The sequence below is a fragment of the Athene noctua genome, chromosome 7 (assembly GCF_965140245.1).
Source record: "Athene noctua chromosome 7, bAthNoc1.hap1.1, whole genome shotgun sequence".
NCBI classification, from domain to species: Eukaryota; Metazoa; Chordata; class Aves; order Strigiformes; family Strigidae; genus Athene; species Athene noctua.
In genome coordinates, this window is record NC_134043.1 from 19,571,854 (window position 1) to 19,591,882 (window position 20,029).

The 20,029-nt window shown below is 36.9% G+C and overlaps 1 protein-coding gene across 1 annotated transcript in view; it reads right to left on the bottom strand.

The window, feature by feature from the left end:
- Nucleotides 1-20,029, bottom strand: part of LOC141962310 (dipeptidyl peptidase 4-like) — a 40,640-nt gene that overhangs the window by 6,222 nt on the left and 14,389 nt on the right. Inside the window, exons 10-23 of the mRNA XM_074910272.1 lie at nucleotides 19,149-19,252; nucleotides 15,551-15,686; nucleotides 15,358-15,402; nucleotides 12,638-12,742; nucleotides 12,467-12,534; nucleotides 12,219-12,272; nucleotides 11,633-11,757; nucleotides 10,640-10,687; nucleotides 10,035-10,133; nucleotides 7,973-8,042; nucleotides 6,151-6,345; nucleotides 5,127-5,181; nucleotides 3,004-3,103; nucleotides 1,345-1,409 (exon numbers count right to left, since the gene is read on the bottom strand). Of these exons, the coding sequence (XP_074766373.1) occupies nucleotides 1,345-1,409; nucleotides 3,004-3,103; nucleotides 5,127-5,181; nucleotides 6,151-6,345; nucleotides 7,973-8,042; nucleotides 10,035-10,133; nucleotides 10,640-10,687; nucleotides 11,633-11,757; nucleotides 12,219-12,272; nucleotides 12,467-12,534; nucleotides 12,638-12,742; nucleotides 15,358-15,402; nucleotides 15,551-15,686; nucleotides 19,149-19,252 (1,269 nt within the window). The remainder of the gene's footprint in view (nucleotides 1-1,344; nucleotides 1,410-3,003; nucleotides 3,104-5,126; nucleotides 5,182-6,150; nucleotides 6,346-7,972; nucleotides 8,043-10,034; nucleotides 10,134-10,639; nucleotides 10,688-11,632; nucleotides 11,758-12,218; nucleotides 12,273-12,466; nucleotides 12,535-12,637; nucleotides 12,743-15,357; nucleotides 15,403-15,550; nucleotides 15,687-19,148; nucleotides 19,253-20,029) is intronic.

Below are 20,029 nucleotides of genomic sequence, written 5' to 3' on the forward strand. Positions count from 1 at the left end.
CTGCAGGCTGCTGGTCAGTCCCTGGTGGGCCCAAGCAGTTAGCTGGTTAGAAGAGGCAGACGCAGTACCAAGTCTTCCAGCAATCACTACCATTGTCCTCAATTTTGACCAGAATGTCTGACAGAACAGTAGACAAAACTAGGTAGTGATACATCAAAACAGATGCTTCAGTCCATGTATGCATGTATTTATATGATTAACCATACTTTTAAATCAGTGCAACCACTCCCAGTCCTTTTTTCCCCCCATTACACCTATTTTTTTAATGCATCACGATACAATCAGTGATAAACCGTCTTCTAGCCTGTTTATGAACCCAAACAGAGAATGGCCCATCTCTTTTCCTCTAACACCCATGTTTGGTTCCAGCAACACCATGGCTAAACACCTCTGTGAAACAAGATCCCAGTAACCAGGTCACAAAGTACAAAGATCCCTCACAGTTCTCCAACAGCCCCCGATTTCCACCTAGATCTGAAATTTAACAAAAACCTTACAAAAGGCTTGGGCTCTGCCCTATGCCCAGAGACCTGCGACTTCAAAACCCCTTGAGACAACAAAAGGCAGCTGGTACACGGAACAGCAAGTCAAACAATTCATCATTCCATAACAAGGACAATCAATCTACAGGTATTTTGCTCCCATTAGAATACCTGGAAATTCCCTCACTTCTGGGCAAACATCAGTCATTTTAAACCAAACCTTGGACATCCTGTGTTTGTGCAGATGGGGTCAAAATACCAGCCCTGACACTGCTGGCTCTCGGTCTATAATTTCTTGGATATGATCACAGTACAGACAGACTTGACTACCTGTCAAAATTTCCTAATATTTAGGGGATTTTGCTTTCCCTGAAAAAAGCTTGCAGATTCCTAAAACATGAAAGTTCATACAATACCCATTTAAAAAAAATTACATTTCAGAAAGAACTGTAGTACATTTGTTTTGGTGGAAATGTTTAAGATAAGGCATAGTTTGCCCACGAGCATATTAAATTTTAAAACAATTTTGTTTCTTGGTGATTAAAATAAAACAGTTTTTACAGCTTGTTTTACAGTCTGCAAAGTAGCCAAATGGAACTGAATGTAAAAAAAACAAAAAAAGCCAACACACCAAACAAACAACAGAAAACCCGCACCATACAGCAAGGAGTAACTGCCTCATGCAAATCCAAACGCATGAGACTACAGCCTCTAAAAGCACAATGCGACAGATATAGCTGGAAAGAAGAAACAAACTTATTTCTTCCCATAGGGAAGGAACTAGACTGTATAAAGAAAATAGAGTGGTTTAGAAAAGAAACAACATACTTCAAGCAATGAAATAAAGTGATTTCTTTCTTACATTATAGTTGTTCAGATTATCACTTGCTATAGGAAGGCCCATGTATCGCTCTGTGTATATTGAATCTGTAATTAAAAAAAAAAAACCAGAATCTGCTATTTAAGTCTGTCTGTCTACCAGTAATTTTACTCACTGATGCAAACAATATGAATGCATAATGGAAATTTAAAAAAAAAAAGAGATAAAAACAGTTTTTCCACAATAAGGCGTGTAGGTAACCATCATTATTCAGAATATTTAATCTTCTTGTTGCCATGGACACCTGAATGCTGAATATTAATAAAGTACTTCGTGTCAGTGTTACCTTATTGTTATTCTTTCAGTAATCCTAAGAAAATTACTGAAAATCTTGCAGTAAATGACTAGCAGTTGAAAAAAATCTTAGTTGTTTTATCTAAATATTTACTGCTAAAAATCTATAAAATGAAAATGAAGTAGTAGACTAGGACCCAGCTTGGTTCTGTTATATATAGCAAAAATTAAGTATCTCTGATTTTCCATGGATTTTTCAGCATGATATATTACCTTTTTTGCAGATTTACTGCTTTATTTTATGACATACAAATCAATGCTCTGTTGCCATATTCTAATGTCCATTTGACTTACCATGTCGCACTGGGGTTTTTTATGTTGAATATGCATCCTTCCATAACCCTTTACTTTACTGAATCAGCTAAGTGGAATTTTAGAGATCCTGATCTTCATTAAAAAAAATATTTCCTGCCATACTGTAATATTCATGTCCAAAACATTATGAAAACATCACTACGTCCTCAACGGACTACTGCTAATACCAGGCAGTATGATTTGATCTGTTGAATTAGCCAGAGCAAATAATATACTATTATACCATCTATGTTCTAGTTGCAGAATGATAAATTCTGCCTTATTTAACAGAGGTTTACCAGGAAAAGCTTTCCCTTTAATGTTTTTGGAGAAATTGAAACTAGAAAAGTATCAAAATGTGATCACATTGTACCAGCACATACTATATTTTTAATTGTATATATATATATTTTTTTTTTTAATCTGAGAGGAGAACCCTATAACTGTGTTTATAGCTTCATGCAACTACAACCTTATATACTATAAGCTTGAAGCACGTATAGACTTGTCAACTTGTTCAGGTTTTCCTCACATCAAGCTATTCTTATTAGATTTATAAAATCCAAATTTTACACTCTAAAAGGAAAAAAAAAATCCAAAGGCAATTCCAATCCTGTTCTGTTACTTTGAGAGAGTAAATTATGATGCAAGTTCAACATTAAGGCTCACAGTTCATTCTTGTAAGTGAAGTAGCATTTTGAAGAAGCAAAGCCTAATAGCGGTGGATTTCTGACACACAATACTGGTGTCAGAACACATGTCAGCTTTGGAAAGCAAACACAGACACATTACAGTAATACTACAAATATTACAATAATTTAGTCTTCATTAAAGGTTAAAGAATTGTGAAGATGACTTTTTAAAATGGGCAGCAAGATTTAGTGCATTGGTTTAATTCTGAAATGCAGTACCTATGAGTTCATAAAAACAGACCAAGTGGCATTTACATGGCATCTAGTAGATAATCAAAGTTCTGCACTATGAATCAACACTGTGCAGCATGTGCACTGCAAGACATATGGGAATCCTTGTAATGAGGAAGCCATCACATACCATAATATTGCCAACGTGACACGGGGGCAACCGCTATTCCACACTTGAACACGCCGCTTCCAGAGCCAAGCACCATGGAGGTCACATATCCCCCATAAGACTGAGAAGAAAACATTGCTGTTATTTTAGTCGGAAAGAAAAGGATGGGGCCCATCTGCTAAACGGTTCATCAGACATTTATAGGCTCATCGTTTTTCATATTAATGAACTCCATTCTGAATTTGGGTCAGATCTCACCCAGCCTGCTCAGTCGGGGAAGCAGGCATCAAACAGCGCATGGCAGCTGTGGCGCTGATGAATGAGAACTTGCTAGGGAAAAAGGGTGCAAACGCTGCTGAACTGTGACTCAGCTAAGGATGACAGTGTTTGGTAGCACCGTAGGCAGCAGCGAAAGACAGGAAACAAGACACTGCTGAACCGCTGTGTCCCTCTCCGTGCTGGGGGAGTGGGTGGAAGCAGAGCTCGGGCCCACAATGTGCCCGAGGCATCCAAAAATTTACAACTCCCTCAGAGCAGGCCTATGGCAGCTCACTTGCTAACTCTCCTCCAAAGCGTCAAGAGCAAGACTGTGACTGGGGAGTGAAGGATCTTCTGCTGAGTCTGTGGGAGGAACTGTGCAGCAACACACTCCTTGCTATGCACAGAAAATTCACTCGCAGTGTAGCCTGATACACAGATGAGTAAATATCTGACACACTTGAGCATCCAGGCAGCAAGATACTTAAACAATGTCACCGACCGCCCAAATGACTGCCCTCACTATAGTTTGAAGGGGTTATTTAGGAAAATGTGCCCACCCACATTCAAAAAGAAGAGCAATTTTTGGATCTCATTCCCATCTTGAAACCAGATTACAGGCAAATGGAATTGTATCTTAGTTCAAAGCCCTTAAATGTTTGCTCCAACTTCGATACTTAGGTCCTCCCAATAAGATTAGCAAAGTAATTAATGTACTTAGTAATTAAACCCATGTATAAATATGTTGCTAATCTGGTCATCATAAAGATATTCCTGCCAAACCTATGGCAAACAAAATTAACGTACATAGTGACAGGCTGACAGTGAGAGGCTGACAATCTGAAAAGTCAAGAAAGAAAATCTTTGCCCATAGGTTCAGTATCCAGGATGCATAACCCAACCTAGCCCTAGAGGATTGTTCAACTATTCATCCTGAGGCTCATGAGGAGTACGGTGGAAATGCATTAAATACTCCACTTCTGCAGGATTTCCCTCCCCCTAAAGTAAACACTATTAGACTCAACACAGAAATGTTGATCCCCCTACAAGAAAAAGCTACTAGAGGCACCATCATCATCATCATCTTGCCATCAAGCAATTTATTCACCGGTGTCTGTCATCAGCAGTGACCAAATTTTAGCCAGCAACTTAATTCCAGATCCTGCATATATTTAAACATAGTATGCCTAAACAGAGCATGCAAGAATACTCTCTGTGACACCAGAAAAAGCAGTAAAACAGCAGCCCAGGACAGAGAAATACACAGTTTGAACCAAACAGATATCACTAATATTATGTATACTTAGCCTTGCAGCTGAGGGGTTATGTATATGCTGTTAAGCACTCCCCTCTACTGTGACAGGTTTTAAAGACACATCAAGTCAGAGATATCTGGCCTCTGGTTGGAAGTACTGCTGAAATAAAATAAAGCCAAACACAACAACATAGCAGATTTAGATATTTTCAGGCTGCTAGTAAAAACACAACCACCATGCCACACAGCTGGTTCACATGTAATTTTACATCTTTTTTTAAAAAATTAGAGTAATCCAACTAATATAAAGAGACACTAGTGAATATATACTTGGATATATTTTTTTTTAAATACTGCTTTATCTTACACAGAAGAACTTGGCAGTATCCCTTTAAATAGTTTTTAATTGCTCTAGTAGTCCTGATTTCTGTTTCAAAGGCCCCTGAATCCTTGCAAAAGGACATTGTATACAGGCACTTGTAAAATGTACTTCATCAGTTCAGTTATCGGACTATGCCATGACCCCAGAAGTGCCTCACACCAAGTACTCCAGCACTTCACACACATGGCAGCAGAACAAATAGTTGTTGCAATTAAATAATAAGCCAGTTAAACTTATTTGAGTACTTACCCAACCCCAAATAGCTATTCTCTCCTTATCAACAAAGCCCATTTCAGAAAATTTTCTAAAAGCAAACAGAGTAATTAAATGTTTAATGGATTACAGGTATCTGCTATTATACAGATGTGCCTATTTTCCATCATGTTTAACTCTTTCTATTGTACAAATAAGCATTTCCCACTTTCTCACAGTGACTGCATATAGAAACCTACAATACTTCAGGCACGTGTATTTTTAAGAAACTCAGAAAAAAAAAAAAAAAATCTGTGCATGCGAAAAACCAAAACCTGGACGCTCTCTAAAAGCCCTCAAACCTTGCTCACGGACATTTGTGTTGTATTAGGTTAGATTTTTCCACCTGCCTCACCTTGCATCACTGTCCCTCAACACACGCCCCCTCCCCTTACCCCCTCTGAAAAAGAGGAGGAACACTCAAATTGCAGCAGTAAGGTAAGTAAGGTAGAAGCTGACATCTGTAAATCCAGTCAGGGTTCAAAAAAAAAAAAAAAAAAAAAAGATTCTTAAATTCTATTTGTTTAAACTCCTTAACATTTTAAAATCCCCAAAAGCAAACCCCATACAATCACTTCCTTGTGATTCTTAGAGATTAATACTGACATCGTTCAATTTAGTGAAGTTCTACAAGCATAAACTAAGTGATGAACATGAACTGGATGTAAAGACTGAGTAGTTCATACAAATAACTCCACCACAACAGAAACTTGCAAAAGGCTTGGAGTAAAACTTCAAGCTCCACGTTCCTTGATAGCATGCTCTGCTACTAATGTCACAGCTATAATTTCTATGAAACCAGAGATATGGTAAATTTTTATTACAGCATTAAGTCTTCTCTCTTTTTAAGCATAAAATGATGGTTGGCCCATAAATGACACACTTCAGCATACAAAAACTAACATAGTTGTGTTTTTGCCAGTAATTTCAAGATGACCATTCAAAACCTTCACCTTTTTTTCCCCTACACAACAAGCACAGAAAATCAGGAGCAGATGTTGACCATTTTCTTGTATCTCACCTGGCTGCTTCTATCTGATCTTCCACTTCATATGTTCCCAGCCTTCGGTTTATAGCATGCATAATTTCGTCCCCTTGGTACCCACTTCCTCTGCCATCGAAGCTGGCCACAATGATCTGCTCGGTGCTGGCAAGGTAAGTAGCCCAGCTGATTCGGTAGACATAATCTACTTTCTGACTACAGGGTCCTGCATACCTGAGTGAAAAGTGCCACAGAATTCAGGCATTTACTTTCGACATATTGTTACATCAGGCATTTGAAATATGATTATTGCTGACAATTTTCAGCCACCAAAGAAAGGTAAACTTTTAAATTAAACAGAGCAAACAAGAAAAGCATCACTGACGGACTCCAAACTGCTGCTTTGCCTGGACGCTAAAAGCAATATGATTTTTTAAAATGTCAATTGTTAATCAAGAACGCAGACTGGATTGTATTTTTTTTATTGCTTTCTGCTCTAATAAGAAACTTTCGTTATGTTAACTTTAAGCAGCTTATCAGAAATCCAAACCAAATTCTTTTCGTGTTGGCATATCTAGTTATCCGAGTTTCAAAGCGATGCTCTTTAACTATTTCTGTTCCATCTACTCATAATTTATTTGGTTAAAGTCTGAAATCAACAAATAGCATTCATTTGGGAAAATAAAAAGATCTTTTTCTGCATTTTTAGCCTCTTATCAGTTCCCTAGAGCCTAAACTATTTCTTATGCAGGCTGAGAAAAAGGAAGCAAAACTGTAATTGCAACTTTTTATTTTAAAATATTTGGAAGCACTTGAGCACTATGAAATCACACTCTTGAGTACCTGGATGGTAAAATTCTATTTGCAGTGCACTTCCCTAGCCACTGTTCAACAGAGTAAGAAATGGGAGAGTGGCTCTTATGGCTCTATAACCCATTCTTCCCAGTTTTAAAAGCAAAGAAAAAACCTGCTAGGAATTCTCTATAATCAAGCTTTGTTTCTATATGCTATGGATCCTGATGCTTCCAAAGAATTTCTGATCTCAAGATCACCATGAAGCAGAGGTGATCCTGACAAAGGCCTGCATAAGTCAATAAAACCAGAATAAAATCCAAAATAAGTCTTAAGAAGCAAAAAGCACTCACTGCTCATTAAAACATTCAATAGGCATATCAAAAGGAATTACAGTGCTACCAAATTACATTATATAAATGTGTATCTAACAATTTCATGGAGTCAGCTTTTCATAAAAAGAGGAAAAGGTTAACATTTCTATTTTAATGAATAGCTAAATTTCAGTAATTTCCAGTTAGAAGAAGACATACCAGCATGAACAGAAGTACCCAAGGAAGAATGGGCCAAACAGCATGTGCTCACGGTCTTGAATTTATGAAAAAAAGCGCAAATGCAATTCTGACCACAAGATGCAGTTTGCCAGCATTAGCTGACAGTCAAATACCACAGAGAAAATCTGACATCACACTCACTACTTCAGCTTTAGGATACATGGCTTATTCAAGGCTTCATTCCGACATGTAAATTTTCTTGAATATTTTTCCTAATGAACTCTAAGAGTGGGGAGGTAAGCTAACGCTACCATCCTGGCTTTTAAGTCAGATATGGAATGTATCTACCTTACTGCCACCAGCAAAATATGTGCTTGTTAAACATTACATCATCTTACGGTATAGAAATCTATCACAAATTGGGATATACCTCATGTTTTTCATTCCTTCTTAAAACAACTTCAAGAAGTAATTAGAAAACATGCCAGTTTTGTTTTTCCCAATCTTATTAAAGCATTTGAAGTAGATGAAAGTGATTATTAACACAACATTGCCATGTAACTTGGAAGACTTACACATCAAGGAGCAGAGGGTACTTCTTTGATGAATCAAAATGGGGAGGCAATATCATTTGATACCACAGGTCTAAAAGTGAAAAGACTTTGACTTAGGTCAGTTCTCCAGTGAAATAATTTGACATGCTTTGCAATTCACACAAGGGCACATTTGAGTAACTGCCTAAAACTTAAGAAGTAGTTTCACCTGAACTGTCCAAATATATACAGGTAAAAGTTCCTAGCTAATATAATGATTTTTTTTTTTAAAAATGTTTTACAGCTAAGTTAGCGGGAAGTCTGGAACTGGAATGTCTACGATAATAATAAAATTCAGGGACTCAACATGCTGTCTCGTAACATTATTCTATATTACGAGCTTATATGTAAAACTTGGTAAGTCTCTACAGCGGTAAATCTGACACTAGCTCAAAAATGTTTCTCTACCCAAATTTTAAATATTTTGAACCTGCCAGATAGGCTTTGCATGACAGTTTGTAAAGCATCCCAGAAACATATCCAAATATCTATTATTTCTCAAACAACATTGATTCCTGTTCCATCCATGTTACTTTCCACCCAAGTTGGCTGAGAGTTAGCTGAACATTTTAAATGCACACCGTGTAAGTTTTGCAAACTGATTGGCTCGATTATTCACTCATGAATTTTAAAAGAACTGATACTGCAAAGGAAGCATGAAGCAATGCTGATGGCCTGCACTGCAGTAATAGCCAGAGTGTAAGTCTTACAGAAATTTCTCCAGATATTAATATGTAAGACATTAAAACACCAAAAAATTAGCAATCTAAATTGAACACATGAAAATACTAATTTTTTGTGTACTCTATAGTCACGGGAGTGGATTTCTTTTTTGATAACATACATACATGGATTTATTTCTCCTATTTGTGACATTAAAAATAGATTCCCCTTACCCAAAAGCTTTTACCCTGAAGAGATGAAATAGTAAGAACAAAGAGGAATAAAAAGATGAATATACAGCTGATAGCATGAAGAACATCTTTAAACCTCCATCTTGCCTGGAACATTTCATCTTTAGCCCTAGTAAATGTGACAGAAATAAAAGACAGAAAATTCAAAGATAAAGAGAGTTATTATATACTTAAGGTAACAGCAGAAGAAGGGAGGCATCAAAAAGAACAGTTAACAATGACTGACAGAACTCAGTGTAGTTTGTAAAATATAATTCCATGAAGAATATTAATTCATTTTATCAAGAGTAAGTTTGCCATGAAGAAAAAAAAGCTAGTAGCAAAGGCTGGAGCAAGACAGGTACCAGGCCTCTCACTGCTGGTCTGTCTGATGTTCCTCACCAAGGAGCCCACCAAGAAAGCTTCTATACCCAGACATGCAAATTCACAGGAAAACCACTAGCAAAGCATTAGCAGTTCATTTTCTAGTATTTTGTTCCAGTCCATATTAAAAGATTTATGTAGTCTTGAATTGTGAATGTGCTTTTAAGAATGTGACTATTTAATCCAAATGTTCCCCTACACAAAGCCAAAGGTGATTTTGTTGAAATGTAGCCTAAATGATTTTGCAAGCTTTTTCATTTAGATTCTGTGTCTGGTTTTTGATAGTAACTGACCTTCTCCACTGTCTCAACCTGTTAACATAAACCAAAGTGACTTGTACCTGTAAATTAAGACCCACTTGAATTTATAATTTAATTTAAATTCAACAACGGTTATGAACATTGTGCCCCACCCCCCATTCATTTTATTTATTTAATGTGATGTTAGGGACTTCTGCTTTTCAGGTAATTATCAAGGAAAAAAAGGAGTTAAGCCAATTAGTCATGAAAACACCAAGATATCACACTAGGGAAAAAACATACTTTAGATAAGAATATTTTGGAATTTCAGGAAAAAAAACAGAATGTTTGCAGATGTCAAAAAAAAAAAAAAAAAAAAAAAAAAAAAAAAAATCTTGTCCTGACTCTAAATGCTGAATAACTGCAATAATTCCCACTACATCCATCTTTTCTGTCATGTTTTTCAGCAGAACGCCTTAAAGCACTTGGCGAAAGGGGGAGAGATAAGTAAAAAGGTTTTGAACTTACTGTATCCACCTACACTAATGAAACCAATTTTTTTTGAAGGCATCTGAATATCTTTCAATGCATTTTCCAGTTCAGTGTTATTTTCCAAGTATCTGAGGACTAAGTAATAGAGTTAGTAAGAATCAAAGATTAAATACATTATTTTCAAACGCACTGCTCTTTATGAGCCACTTAAAAAAAGTCAATCTGAGATGATGGCAACCTACACTGCAATCTTAGTTCACAGCAATTTTTTTTCTTCCTCTCAGATTCAATGTTTACGATATAGTTTTCCTTCAGTAATTTAGTAATCAGAAAGCTGGTTTCCCCATTCTTCATTTAAATGCAATTTCAGAAAAACTAAACAATTATCCAGTAAATAAGTCATACATTACTCACTGTTTTCTAGCACAATGTAAAATAATATTAAATAAACTATGATTAAACATATGCCAAGATATATAATTTATTTTGGTTAAGTATACTAGAGTAATTATCTGAAATTAGGTTTACCCTTTATAACTGACATTTTAATTATTATACTAAGCAATGGGAACAAAATTAAAAAAAAATTATAGTGCAATTTTCTGGCCCAACACAGCTTATGTTTTAAGACAATCCCATACCTTGATCATCACTGCTCCTGTGCATAGTAGACACGGGCAGGCCAGGACCTGTTAATAGAGCACAAAACCTTCATGTCTGCATGCTGCCTCAAAACACAACCCTCATAAAGTTGAAGTGGGTGAATCATAAAAGCTCAGAGCACGTTTCCCTCCAGTCTACACAGGCTTGATTTTAAGTTAGTAGGGCCTCATCTCAAGCCACAGGATCCTGTAAAATATTCAGACTGTCTCGCAGGCGAACCACATGATTGTGAGGTACTGAAGAATTAAACTTCCACTCTTTACCAAAGTCTACCCACGGTTTGGAAATCAGTAAGCCTTGACACTGAGACCACAGCAGTCTTCTTCAAACAGCAATTTTTACAACATGACAACATTTCCCTCTCTGCTATCTTTTTGTCCTTCTAGCCCATAGATCAAGGAAGATCTTGGCATCTTAAAAAACCCCATACATTTCAATTCAAGTAAAATTTTAGAGAAGATTTAATCAAAGGGTGGGAAAAAAAAAGGTTTATCCCTTGTACTATCCACCACAAGCACTTACAGGTCAGAGACAGACTACAGTCCCACTGCTTAATTTATGATTATGTTAATTGAATTTTTTTTGAACATCACTACCTTAGTTTTATTCCCACACACAGAGCACTTCTCTTTACCCAGCCTGCTCCTCGCCTTGCTCCCAGAGCCTCCAAATTCCTTCTACAGACAGATCTTCCCATGCACCTCCTCAGGAGATGCGCAGCAGACAAGAGTCTTTTGCACCCCTTTTAGGTCCACTAATGGATAGAACTATCAAATTTTACCCTGATAATTTTTGTCAAGGTGATTTTGAGCCTAGGATGGAGTATGTTTTTCCACTGCCAATACATTTATCCAACAATATCAACACATATCATTGTTACGCAGTACATATCAAGATCTTGACGAAGTGAACTTCCCCACCCAACTAACCAGTAAGTCATATTTACGTCAATTAATTCCGGATATACTCACCACGACAATCTAGCTGATAATACTGTGCGTCTTTGCTGAAGGACACAGAATAATACTGGCATCTTTCTTGACTCAGATCACAGCTAACACATTTAGTAGAACTTGGACTGCTTTCCAAGAGCACTCTGCAAAGTAGATGAGCTTCATTTCAGAGATTACTTTTTTTTTTTTTAAGCTATGTTAAACAAATGTATGCTTTTTAAATAAGATGACCAAATGAACTATGTTAAAATTCAGGAGTAAAGTCCTTACTGATGTAAAAGTTAGAGAAAACAGACTTTAAACTCTGGAGTTCAATTAATACTGCAATTATAATCACAGCAAAAAAAGCATGAGAGACTTTCTTTAGGGGTTTGTTGCTTGAGGATTAGTTGTTTCTTTTCACAGTTTCCCTTTACTACTAAATTTACATAAAAAAATATTTATTTCTACGGTTTATACTCCTACGCTGATTTTCATTAAGTATCCTATACAGGATCCCACATTAGACTGTGAACATCCCAATCTTTTATTTTGCAATGCTTTTTCTTAAAGTTTCTTTTTCATTAACAAATATTTTACTCATACTGCAGAAAAAAATTCTTACTTATAAAGATTTCTTCCTCCTGGCATTCCATTGTTTTCATTACTAATGTAGTATCTATAAAAGCAAAACATACTGGTTTTGGTAAAATATTTACTGTACATGACAATATTTCAAGGTTTATCTTACATGTTTAGATCAGATTTTTAATTATTTAAATGACAACTTCTCCCTGATTTCCCTCCCTGATTGCTTAAACCCTTGTTACAAGCTCTCCTGATAGGAATTAATAGCTTAATTACAATACTTACAGGAAGTTATTAGTTACAGCTTCTATGCTGATTACTTCCCATTTTCCTTCCGTAATGGGTACTGGAGCCTGGAGTGGGAATAAAAGGCAAGGCAAAAAGTAGAACATGAAGCTTCTTGATCACCAGGAGAAACACAAGTCAGCAGTGACTGTCCTACACCTCATTACTTACCTGTGAGCCATTTATGTAATGGATATGCTTGTAGCCTACTGCATTGCTGAAGACTTTGTAGTAGGTAGCATTGTCGGGTGCAAAGTGAGGGACAGATGGCTGAAACTTGAACACAAGAGAGATGTCTATTAAAATGAACAACAAAACTTCAAAACTAAGATGATAAATTTAGGTTTTGGTATCTCTAAACAGGAGTTTCAATACTTAATGCATCACTGAATGTACTGCAAAAATTTTTGCCTACTGACTTAGTAGGTAGAACCTGTAGTCATTACCAAAAAAGTAAACACACAAAATATTTTTTTGCTCCTTAAGCAGCAGAATTTCCCGAGTATTAGCCCTGATCAATATCCCCTCCTACCTCCCTAGGATTGTAAGGCCTACAGGTGTTCCTGGTTTCCTACCATTTTAGGAAACAATATGTGCATCTACTTTTAAAGTCATTGTTTTATTCTGTCCAACACCAACATGCAACTGTAACCTATAGCAATATAAAAATCAAACACCTGTTTTCCTTGAATTTCCCATTTTAAAACACATATTTCTGAACAAATTCTTTGAATTCTATGTCCCCCTCTATTCAAAGAAAATGAGCTGCTTTCCAAGAAGAAATTTTGCTAGTAAGTAGGTGATTACAAAATGCCAGAGAATCTAAATTGGAATGATATTTATGAAGGAACTATCCATTTATCAACTGCGAGTGATGGAAATTAATGGATTCCCTCTACTGACCGTCATTCGGATGTGCTTCACACAGTGGAGAGAAAACCAGAAGAATGAAATTAAGCAGAATGAAATAAAAGTTAATTCTGTGATAAATATCCAATTGACGCAACAGAACTACCTCGGAGATGTTACACCCATTTTTTGAAATGGAAAGTGAAACAGAAAGATGAAGTGACTTGCCTCTGGTCACTCAGTAAGCAATAACAGAACTTGAGTCTTCCTAGCTCATGTGCTCCAGATAATGTCTCCTTCTTCCCTAGCAATATTTTTGCAAAAAATAACCTGGCAAATATTTTGCTAGCTTCTCCCTTATCGCAGTCTTGCTTTTTCAAAGTGTGACTTTCCTTCAACTCAACTGGCAAGCTCTAACTTAGCTCATGACCTGGAAGCCTTATGCAGTAACACAGGCTGTTCTGAGCATTCTTAGATTAAGTACAATTTCATCTCTTTTTCTGAAAAAAAGAAAACAACACTATAGAGAGAGAACTATATATTTTATGTCCATATATAATTTACTGAAGTTTGTATATACATTTATATGAATTGAATATACATATATATGTGTATGTATACATATCTCATATATATATAAAAATATCCCATATCAGTCAAGTGTCATTTTATCATCCCTAAGTAGATAAGAATAAAAGAAAGGAATAAATACACCTTTCCTATCCCTTCTTCAATCCTCCCTACTTTCCACTCCCTTCTCAAATTCAAGAATCATACAGTGAGATTATCTATTTCTTCCAACAGCTCCTAAGATGTGGGTTGTCTCTTTAAAAGAAACAAAAAACCAACAACCTAGTTTAATGGCACAGACTTGCATTTTGCCCTCTCATTTTGCACAACTGTTTACAAAGTCTGCAGCTTGATCATCACATTGTCTAATTGTGAAGCCTTTGCTGCAGAGAAGCAAAATGTGTCAGCGTTAAGGCCTTCCTTTCCATATCAAATTTGACAGCAGGTGGGTTGATCTCTCATCTTCATACTGCGGATGATTTCATCCCTGCTGTTGCCTCCCTCTTTGCATTTCTTTAAACTTTCATTTTTGACTTCAAAAGTGAATTAGTGACTAAAGCATAATCAGTGTGTGGAAAATGCGGGAGTGGAAAGTGTACTCTGTGTTCTCATCAAAAACTCTGAAACTCATTTCTCCCTCCAAGTCTGAACTTTTGCATCTCTGCTTCACTTCCCCCAGATCTTCTGTGTAGTTCATTAGGTGCCTACTCTCTACCATGTACAAAAGGACTGAGAGGCAGCTTGGAAAGCATCATCCAGACAGTAGCGATTGGTTTGGCAGGAGTATATGAAAATCTTAATCTGGTCAGTTACATGTATCTTGTCCCCAGTTCTCTTCAATCGATATTTCGGGTAGTGGAAAAATAAATAAATAAAAACCCCCAAGGAGAACCTGGAATGGTTTGCTGCAACCTGAAATGTTAAAAATTACTTTCATCCTTTATGCCTTTCCTCCAATACAATTCAAAGGTTATAGGACACACTTCTTAATACATTTTATCCCCTAGATAATTCTGGAGGTGGCAGGAAGACTGGAGAGCAGCCAAACCAGCATAGCTGACAACTCCCCCAGAACAAAGGGAATTCTGAATCCTGGCTCCTGCACTCCCCCACCTACTGCTACTGAAGTGGTAGGTCAGAATTAAAAAGGAGTCTGGAAGGAGCACTCTGGTTTTTGGCAAGCTGAACATGATGCATTGGTCGCGGAGGATGCAGTTACAGCTCCAGCCCATGCTGCACTGTCAGCCCAGCATGGGAGTTCAGAACCCCACACCCATAAAAGCTTAAAACTGGGAGTGGGGTGGCATAGCAACTCCATTTGAGACCATTTTTTCCTATGCATGCAAAATGCAACAAGTAAATGGATCAGACCTACACACAAGAGGCACTGCAATTGGCAAGAAGCTCATACAAAATTTTCATAATTATCAGTGTTATTTAGCATGTAGCAGTTTTCGAAATTGAACACTCACTCTGCCAATCCAGCCAGTTGTACTTTCTTCCTTAAGTTGTTTTTCCTAAGAAAGAAAAAACAAACAATCCCACAACAATTATGTTTATTTTACACCAGGCTATGCTTCTACAAAGATAAACATACAGAGATATGCTACTCCTTTCTAGTTTCATTTATCAAGCACTGCGACACTCCCACCTCATTTTTCTTACCTGTGGACATGACCAATTTCCAGTAGCACTTTCAAAGTCACAGACTGTGAGGACTGAAAAATTCTGAATTCTTCTGAGCCACTGCAGACAGATCCTTTCATCTGTCACCCATGTTACAACACTCAAATAATGATCCCTGAAAACAGCAATAGAATTAGATATTTAAAATTCTTGCTGTAATAGCATACCATACCATAGCACTCAGCAATTCACTGAATGAGACTCATCTGGCTATTTTCATTTCAATCTACTCTTCAACAATAAACAATGATGTAAACCTAATTGAGCCTTTTTTTTTTTTTTTGTCAATTGCTTTTGCTGCTAGTAGATGCCTTGGTTATCTTCATTCATACAATAAAGAATTAGATAGTTTGTACATACCCGCTTCCAGAAAGACAGCAATTAAATTCTAACAGTCAGATCACTATCCTCTAATGCATAAAATAATATCTATTCCAGACTGTTCATAAATCTTGTACTGTGTGGATCTAGAGGAAATTCTTCTGAATATTAAGTTGTATGGGCCCTAGATTTTAGCTGCGTAAAGTTGGTTGCTTGTAAGCACTTTCTGAATGATACAAATCTTTGTTCAATTTAGTACTTTTTTCCATTAGTTAGAATGGAGGGAAAGATCATACCAAGAACAGATATTACTATTTGAGTATTTTATGTTCATATTCAGAATACCATCTACTTGACATGAAGAATTGGGAGTATGTGAAAAAAAATATAATTTTAATGAATATTTCTGTATATTAATTTTAAAAAGGCACACCAAAATTTTGTGGTTTTGTTTATCATTACGATCTGCTAGATGTACTCGTCTTTTCTTATTTTAGATCTCCCCAATCTCCTAGAAGCCTTATGAACTAAAATAAAACAAACCTCCCCTCCAAAGCAAGTATACATTTTTAACTGGAATTTGCACATTTGACGTAGTTCCAAGTTCATGTTCCCTTTTTCCCCAAAGTTAGTTAACAAAAATGTGTGGGAAGTTTTGTGGTGAGAGTAAGTATCTTCGTGATCACTGCTGGGGTGGGGGGGGGGTGGGGTGAGGAGGGAGGAAAAAAAGGAAAAGAAAACACTACAATTAGTGTGGATGGATTAAAAATATATGCTAACTGGTTACTGACCACTTTCAGGTTTATTTCTAGATTGCAGGTTAGAAATAATGAAAAAGGTCTATTTTTGCATTCATATTTGACTAGGAAGTTGGTAGGTCATTTAACTGCTACTGTCCCTGGCTTCAAACAATATATTTTAGACCAATAATATTATGAAATCACTCCGCAGGAGTTTGTTTGAAAATAAAAATCAAATTACTATTCTTCATATACCTATAATAGTGGTTTCCCCTGTTTTGTAAATGGAGAATGAGCCCCACAGCTTCTGTTCCTTCAATGTGAGAGAAGTTAACAATTCTGGAAACTATAAATCATCCATCAGACAAGACAGACAGTACAAGAAGAAAACCACCAACAAAAAATTATTATGCTATTATTATAGGAATGCATCTTCAGTTTTCAACAACCCATGAAATGTTAACTAAGCTGCAATTAACTTAAAGTATAGAGTACAGTAGTTTTGCATTGCCCTTCCTCATTTGCTGCTGAGAAGGGATATTCCTGCAATCACCGTCTGGAGCTCTCTCCTTTGAAGACGACTTATTTTTAGGACAGATCATTTCAGACAAGAAGCATCCACTGCCTTCATTCTCCTGTTAGCCAACAGGAGCCCCCAGTACCCATGATGTTAAAAGCAGTGTTTAAATGCTGTATGGATTTCATGCTGGTCATTCAGGCAAAAAGTGTCAGGTTTCATCTACCATCTTATGTGGCAAAGCACTGCCATTCCAGATTCTGGCAGCTCTCCTTGGCAGGTAATAAAACTTGCCCTCTGAAACCTAAACGCACCATGCACCCTTCTAATGTGGGGGTACAAGTGCTGTGCATACAAGCAGCTCTGCAACAGGCAACATTAGCAGGGGCACTTCCCCTTGACATCCACACTCAGGCAGGTGGGGTGAGGTATGTCACCAGTTTGAATTTACTTATTTCCAAGGAAGTAAAATCAGAATTTTCCACTGCAAAAATTAAGTTTTCCTGTCGTACAGCATTATAAATATAGGTACTGTGCAAATATGCATTATTTTGTCCTTCCAGGAGCAAAACTACCCAACAGTAACACTGCACATCACTTCCTTTTCCCGCTCATGTACTTTTGCTCTTGCAAAATTCCACAAGACTTGTTCTGGCCACCTCAGTGTTTACAGGATGCACATGCTCAGGCTCAACCATTATTTGAATTAGCTGTTGGGAGAAAGACTACGTTTCCATCCTTACATTCATCATTCAAGACTTGATTTAGCTTTGTATTAATCCTCATTTACAGAGTGTTACATTAATTTAAAAATGGATTAACTCCACATAACTCAGGCTTGTGTTAGCCAGATGGGTACAAGGCTGGAAGGCAGATGATGATTATTCTCCTCAGGTCACACAACAGCGCTGTTCAGCTTCATTAGGTGTTAACAAAAGGAAAAACAACTCTAAGACAGCAGAGATCTTAACCAGAACTGACCAAAACATAAAGGGCTTTTAATTCTGAGGCTCTGAAATTCTGGAGAAAAATGGCACACAACAGCTATATAACATCTAGCTATTGCAGTGTTACTGTAGAGAAACGATAAACAACATATTCATAAAAACTTGAGTATCTCAGTTAACGCAGAGATGTCAGTTACACTGTGGTGAGGAATGAAACAGAATAGCACTGACATTCCAGTTATAGCTTTTTGGCCACCATGTACAGAATGCTGGTTTTATGCAGTAGCTAACAGACCTCTTTTGTTTTTTCTGAAGTTTATCAGTATAACCTGCGCTTCCATACCCATCATGTTTGTAAGTGCAAACCTCTAAAAAATTTCCACAATACTGTTAAAAAGAAAAAACAAAACCCAAGATCTGGGATACCAAATTCTGTGTGCATGCATTTTAAATCAATTTAGCTGCTCTTTACAAAATACATTTATATCATGTTGTGCATTTCCAGTGGCATTTTGAAAAATACAATTTTCCATTTACTGTGAGAGGTGCCGGTTTTCACCACGTTTCCAAAGAAAACAAACATTTTAAGTATAAATCTGAAGACAACCATGATACCTTGCCTCAGCAAGGAGTCTGCTTCCAATGAAATCAAATCTTCACTTACCATTAAGATTTTGTTTTGTTTTTTGTTTTTTTTTTTTTTTTTTTTCCCTCCCCAGTGAATTGGAATACATATATTATAATTTGATTATACCAAAACTTGCTCATATTAAAGTTGTACTGTGAAATGACTTCACCATAGTTAGACTCCACTGAATGTGATGAGCCAAGAACTTGTCACATTCTGAATATAACATACATGGAATATGCCATCTATATATAATCACTAGGAGGATAATCTCTGTGCAGATTTTCTCTGGTAAATCTTGTTGCTACCAGAGCCACATGACTGGGAAAAACTGTCATATACACAGAATATAGGGTGGTCACACATAAAAGCTCCTCCTCCTCCAACAAAAGAAACAAATAAACATTCAACCAAAATTTCTTACCCTGATTTTATTTCTTCAGGTGGAGAAATTTCAGCAGAGCGGAACTCGGGAAGAGATTTAGTATCCACAATAAAGAGTTGCACAGTTGGATTTTTAGCTCCTGCCTAAAAATAAAATTTTTCATTGTACTTTTGAAGAGAGAACATTCCTAGTGAAGTGTTTGAAACTATAGACAAAGACATTACTACAGACCATCAGGTAGAACCAGCCAACTTCAAACATGTGAAAAGACAAGTTCCTAAATGCAGTTCTTAAGATCAATACATAAACTATCCTTTGTATTTTTTTTATGTGAAAGTGTTAGTTATGTATTTCTAGGCAAGAAAGACTACTACATTTAGAAACATTTGTAACTACAAAGGGTTTGCTGTACCCAAAACACTGTTTGACCACATCTTGTCCCACATGCCACACACAGTACCCAAGAGTGAATCAAATCCATTTCTAACAGACAGAAAAGTGCTTCTTCATGGAAACATACCTTACGTTAAGTGATCATATAAAAACTGCCTATACCACAAAGAAATCTGTGACTGTACCATGCACCCCACTATTTTTAATGTAGTGCTACTGACAGCAATATAATAACGGTGCCAGCAACAGCTTCTCTAGTAGTTAACTAGCCAAGTCCTCATAACAGTTAGGTAGTAGTAAGTTGACCCCCTCCAGAAGTCAGGAATATTTCAAACAAAGGAGTTTGCAATAAAAGGTGTAATTTAATTGGCAGTTCATTCCACATCTCTTCACAAGCGCCAGGCTCAGGGCAGAGCACCTGCAGCTGTCAGGGAGCAGCAGCTTGCTGTGAGCGTCAGTGACCCCTCTGGGGCAGGCTCCAAGGGGATAAAAAAAGGCAAGTGCTCCTGAAGCCTTGGGAAGAGTAG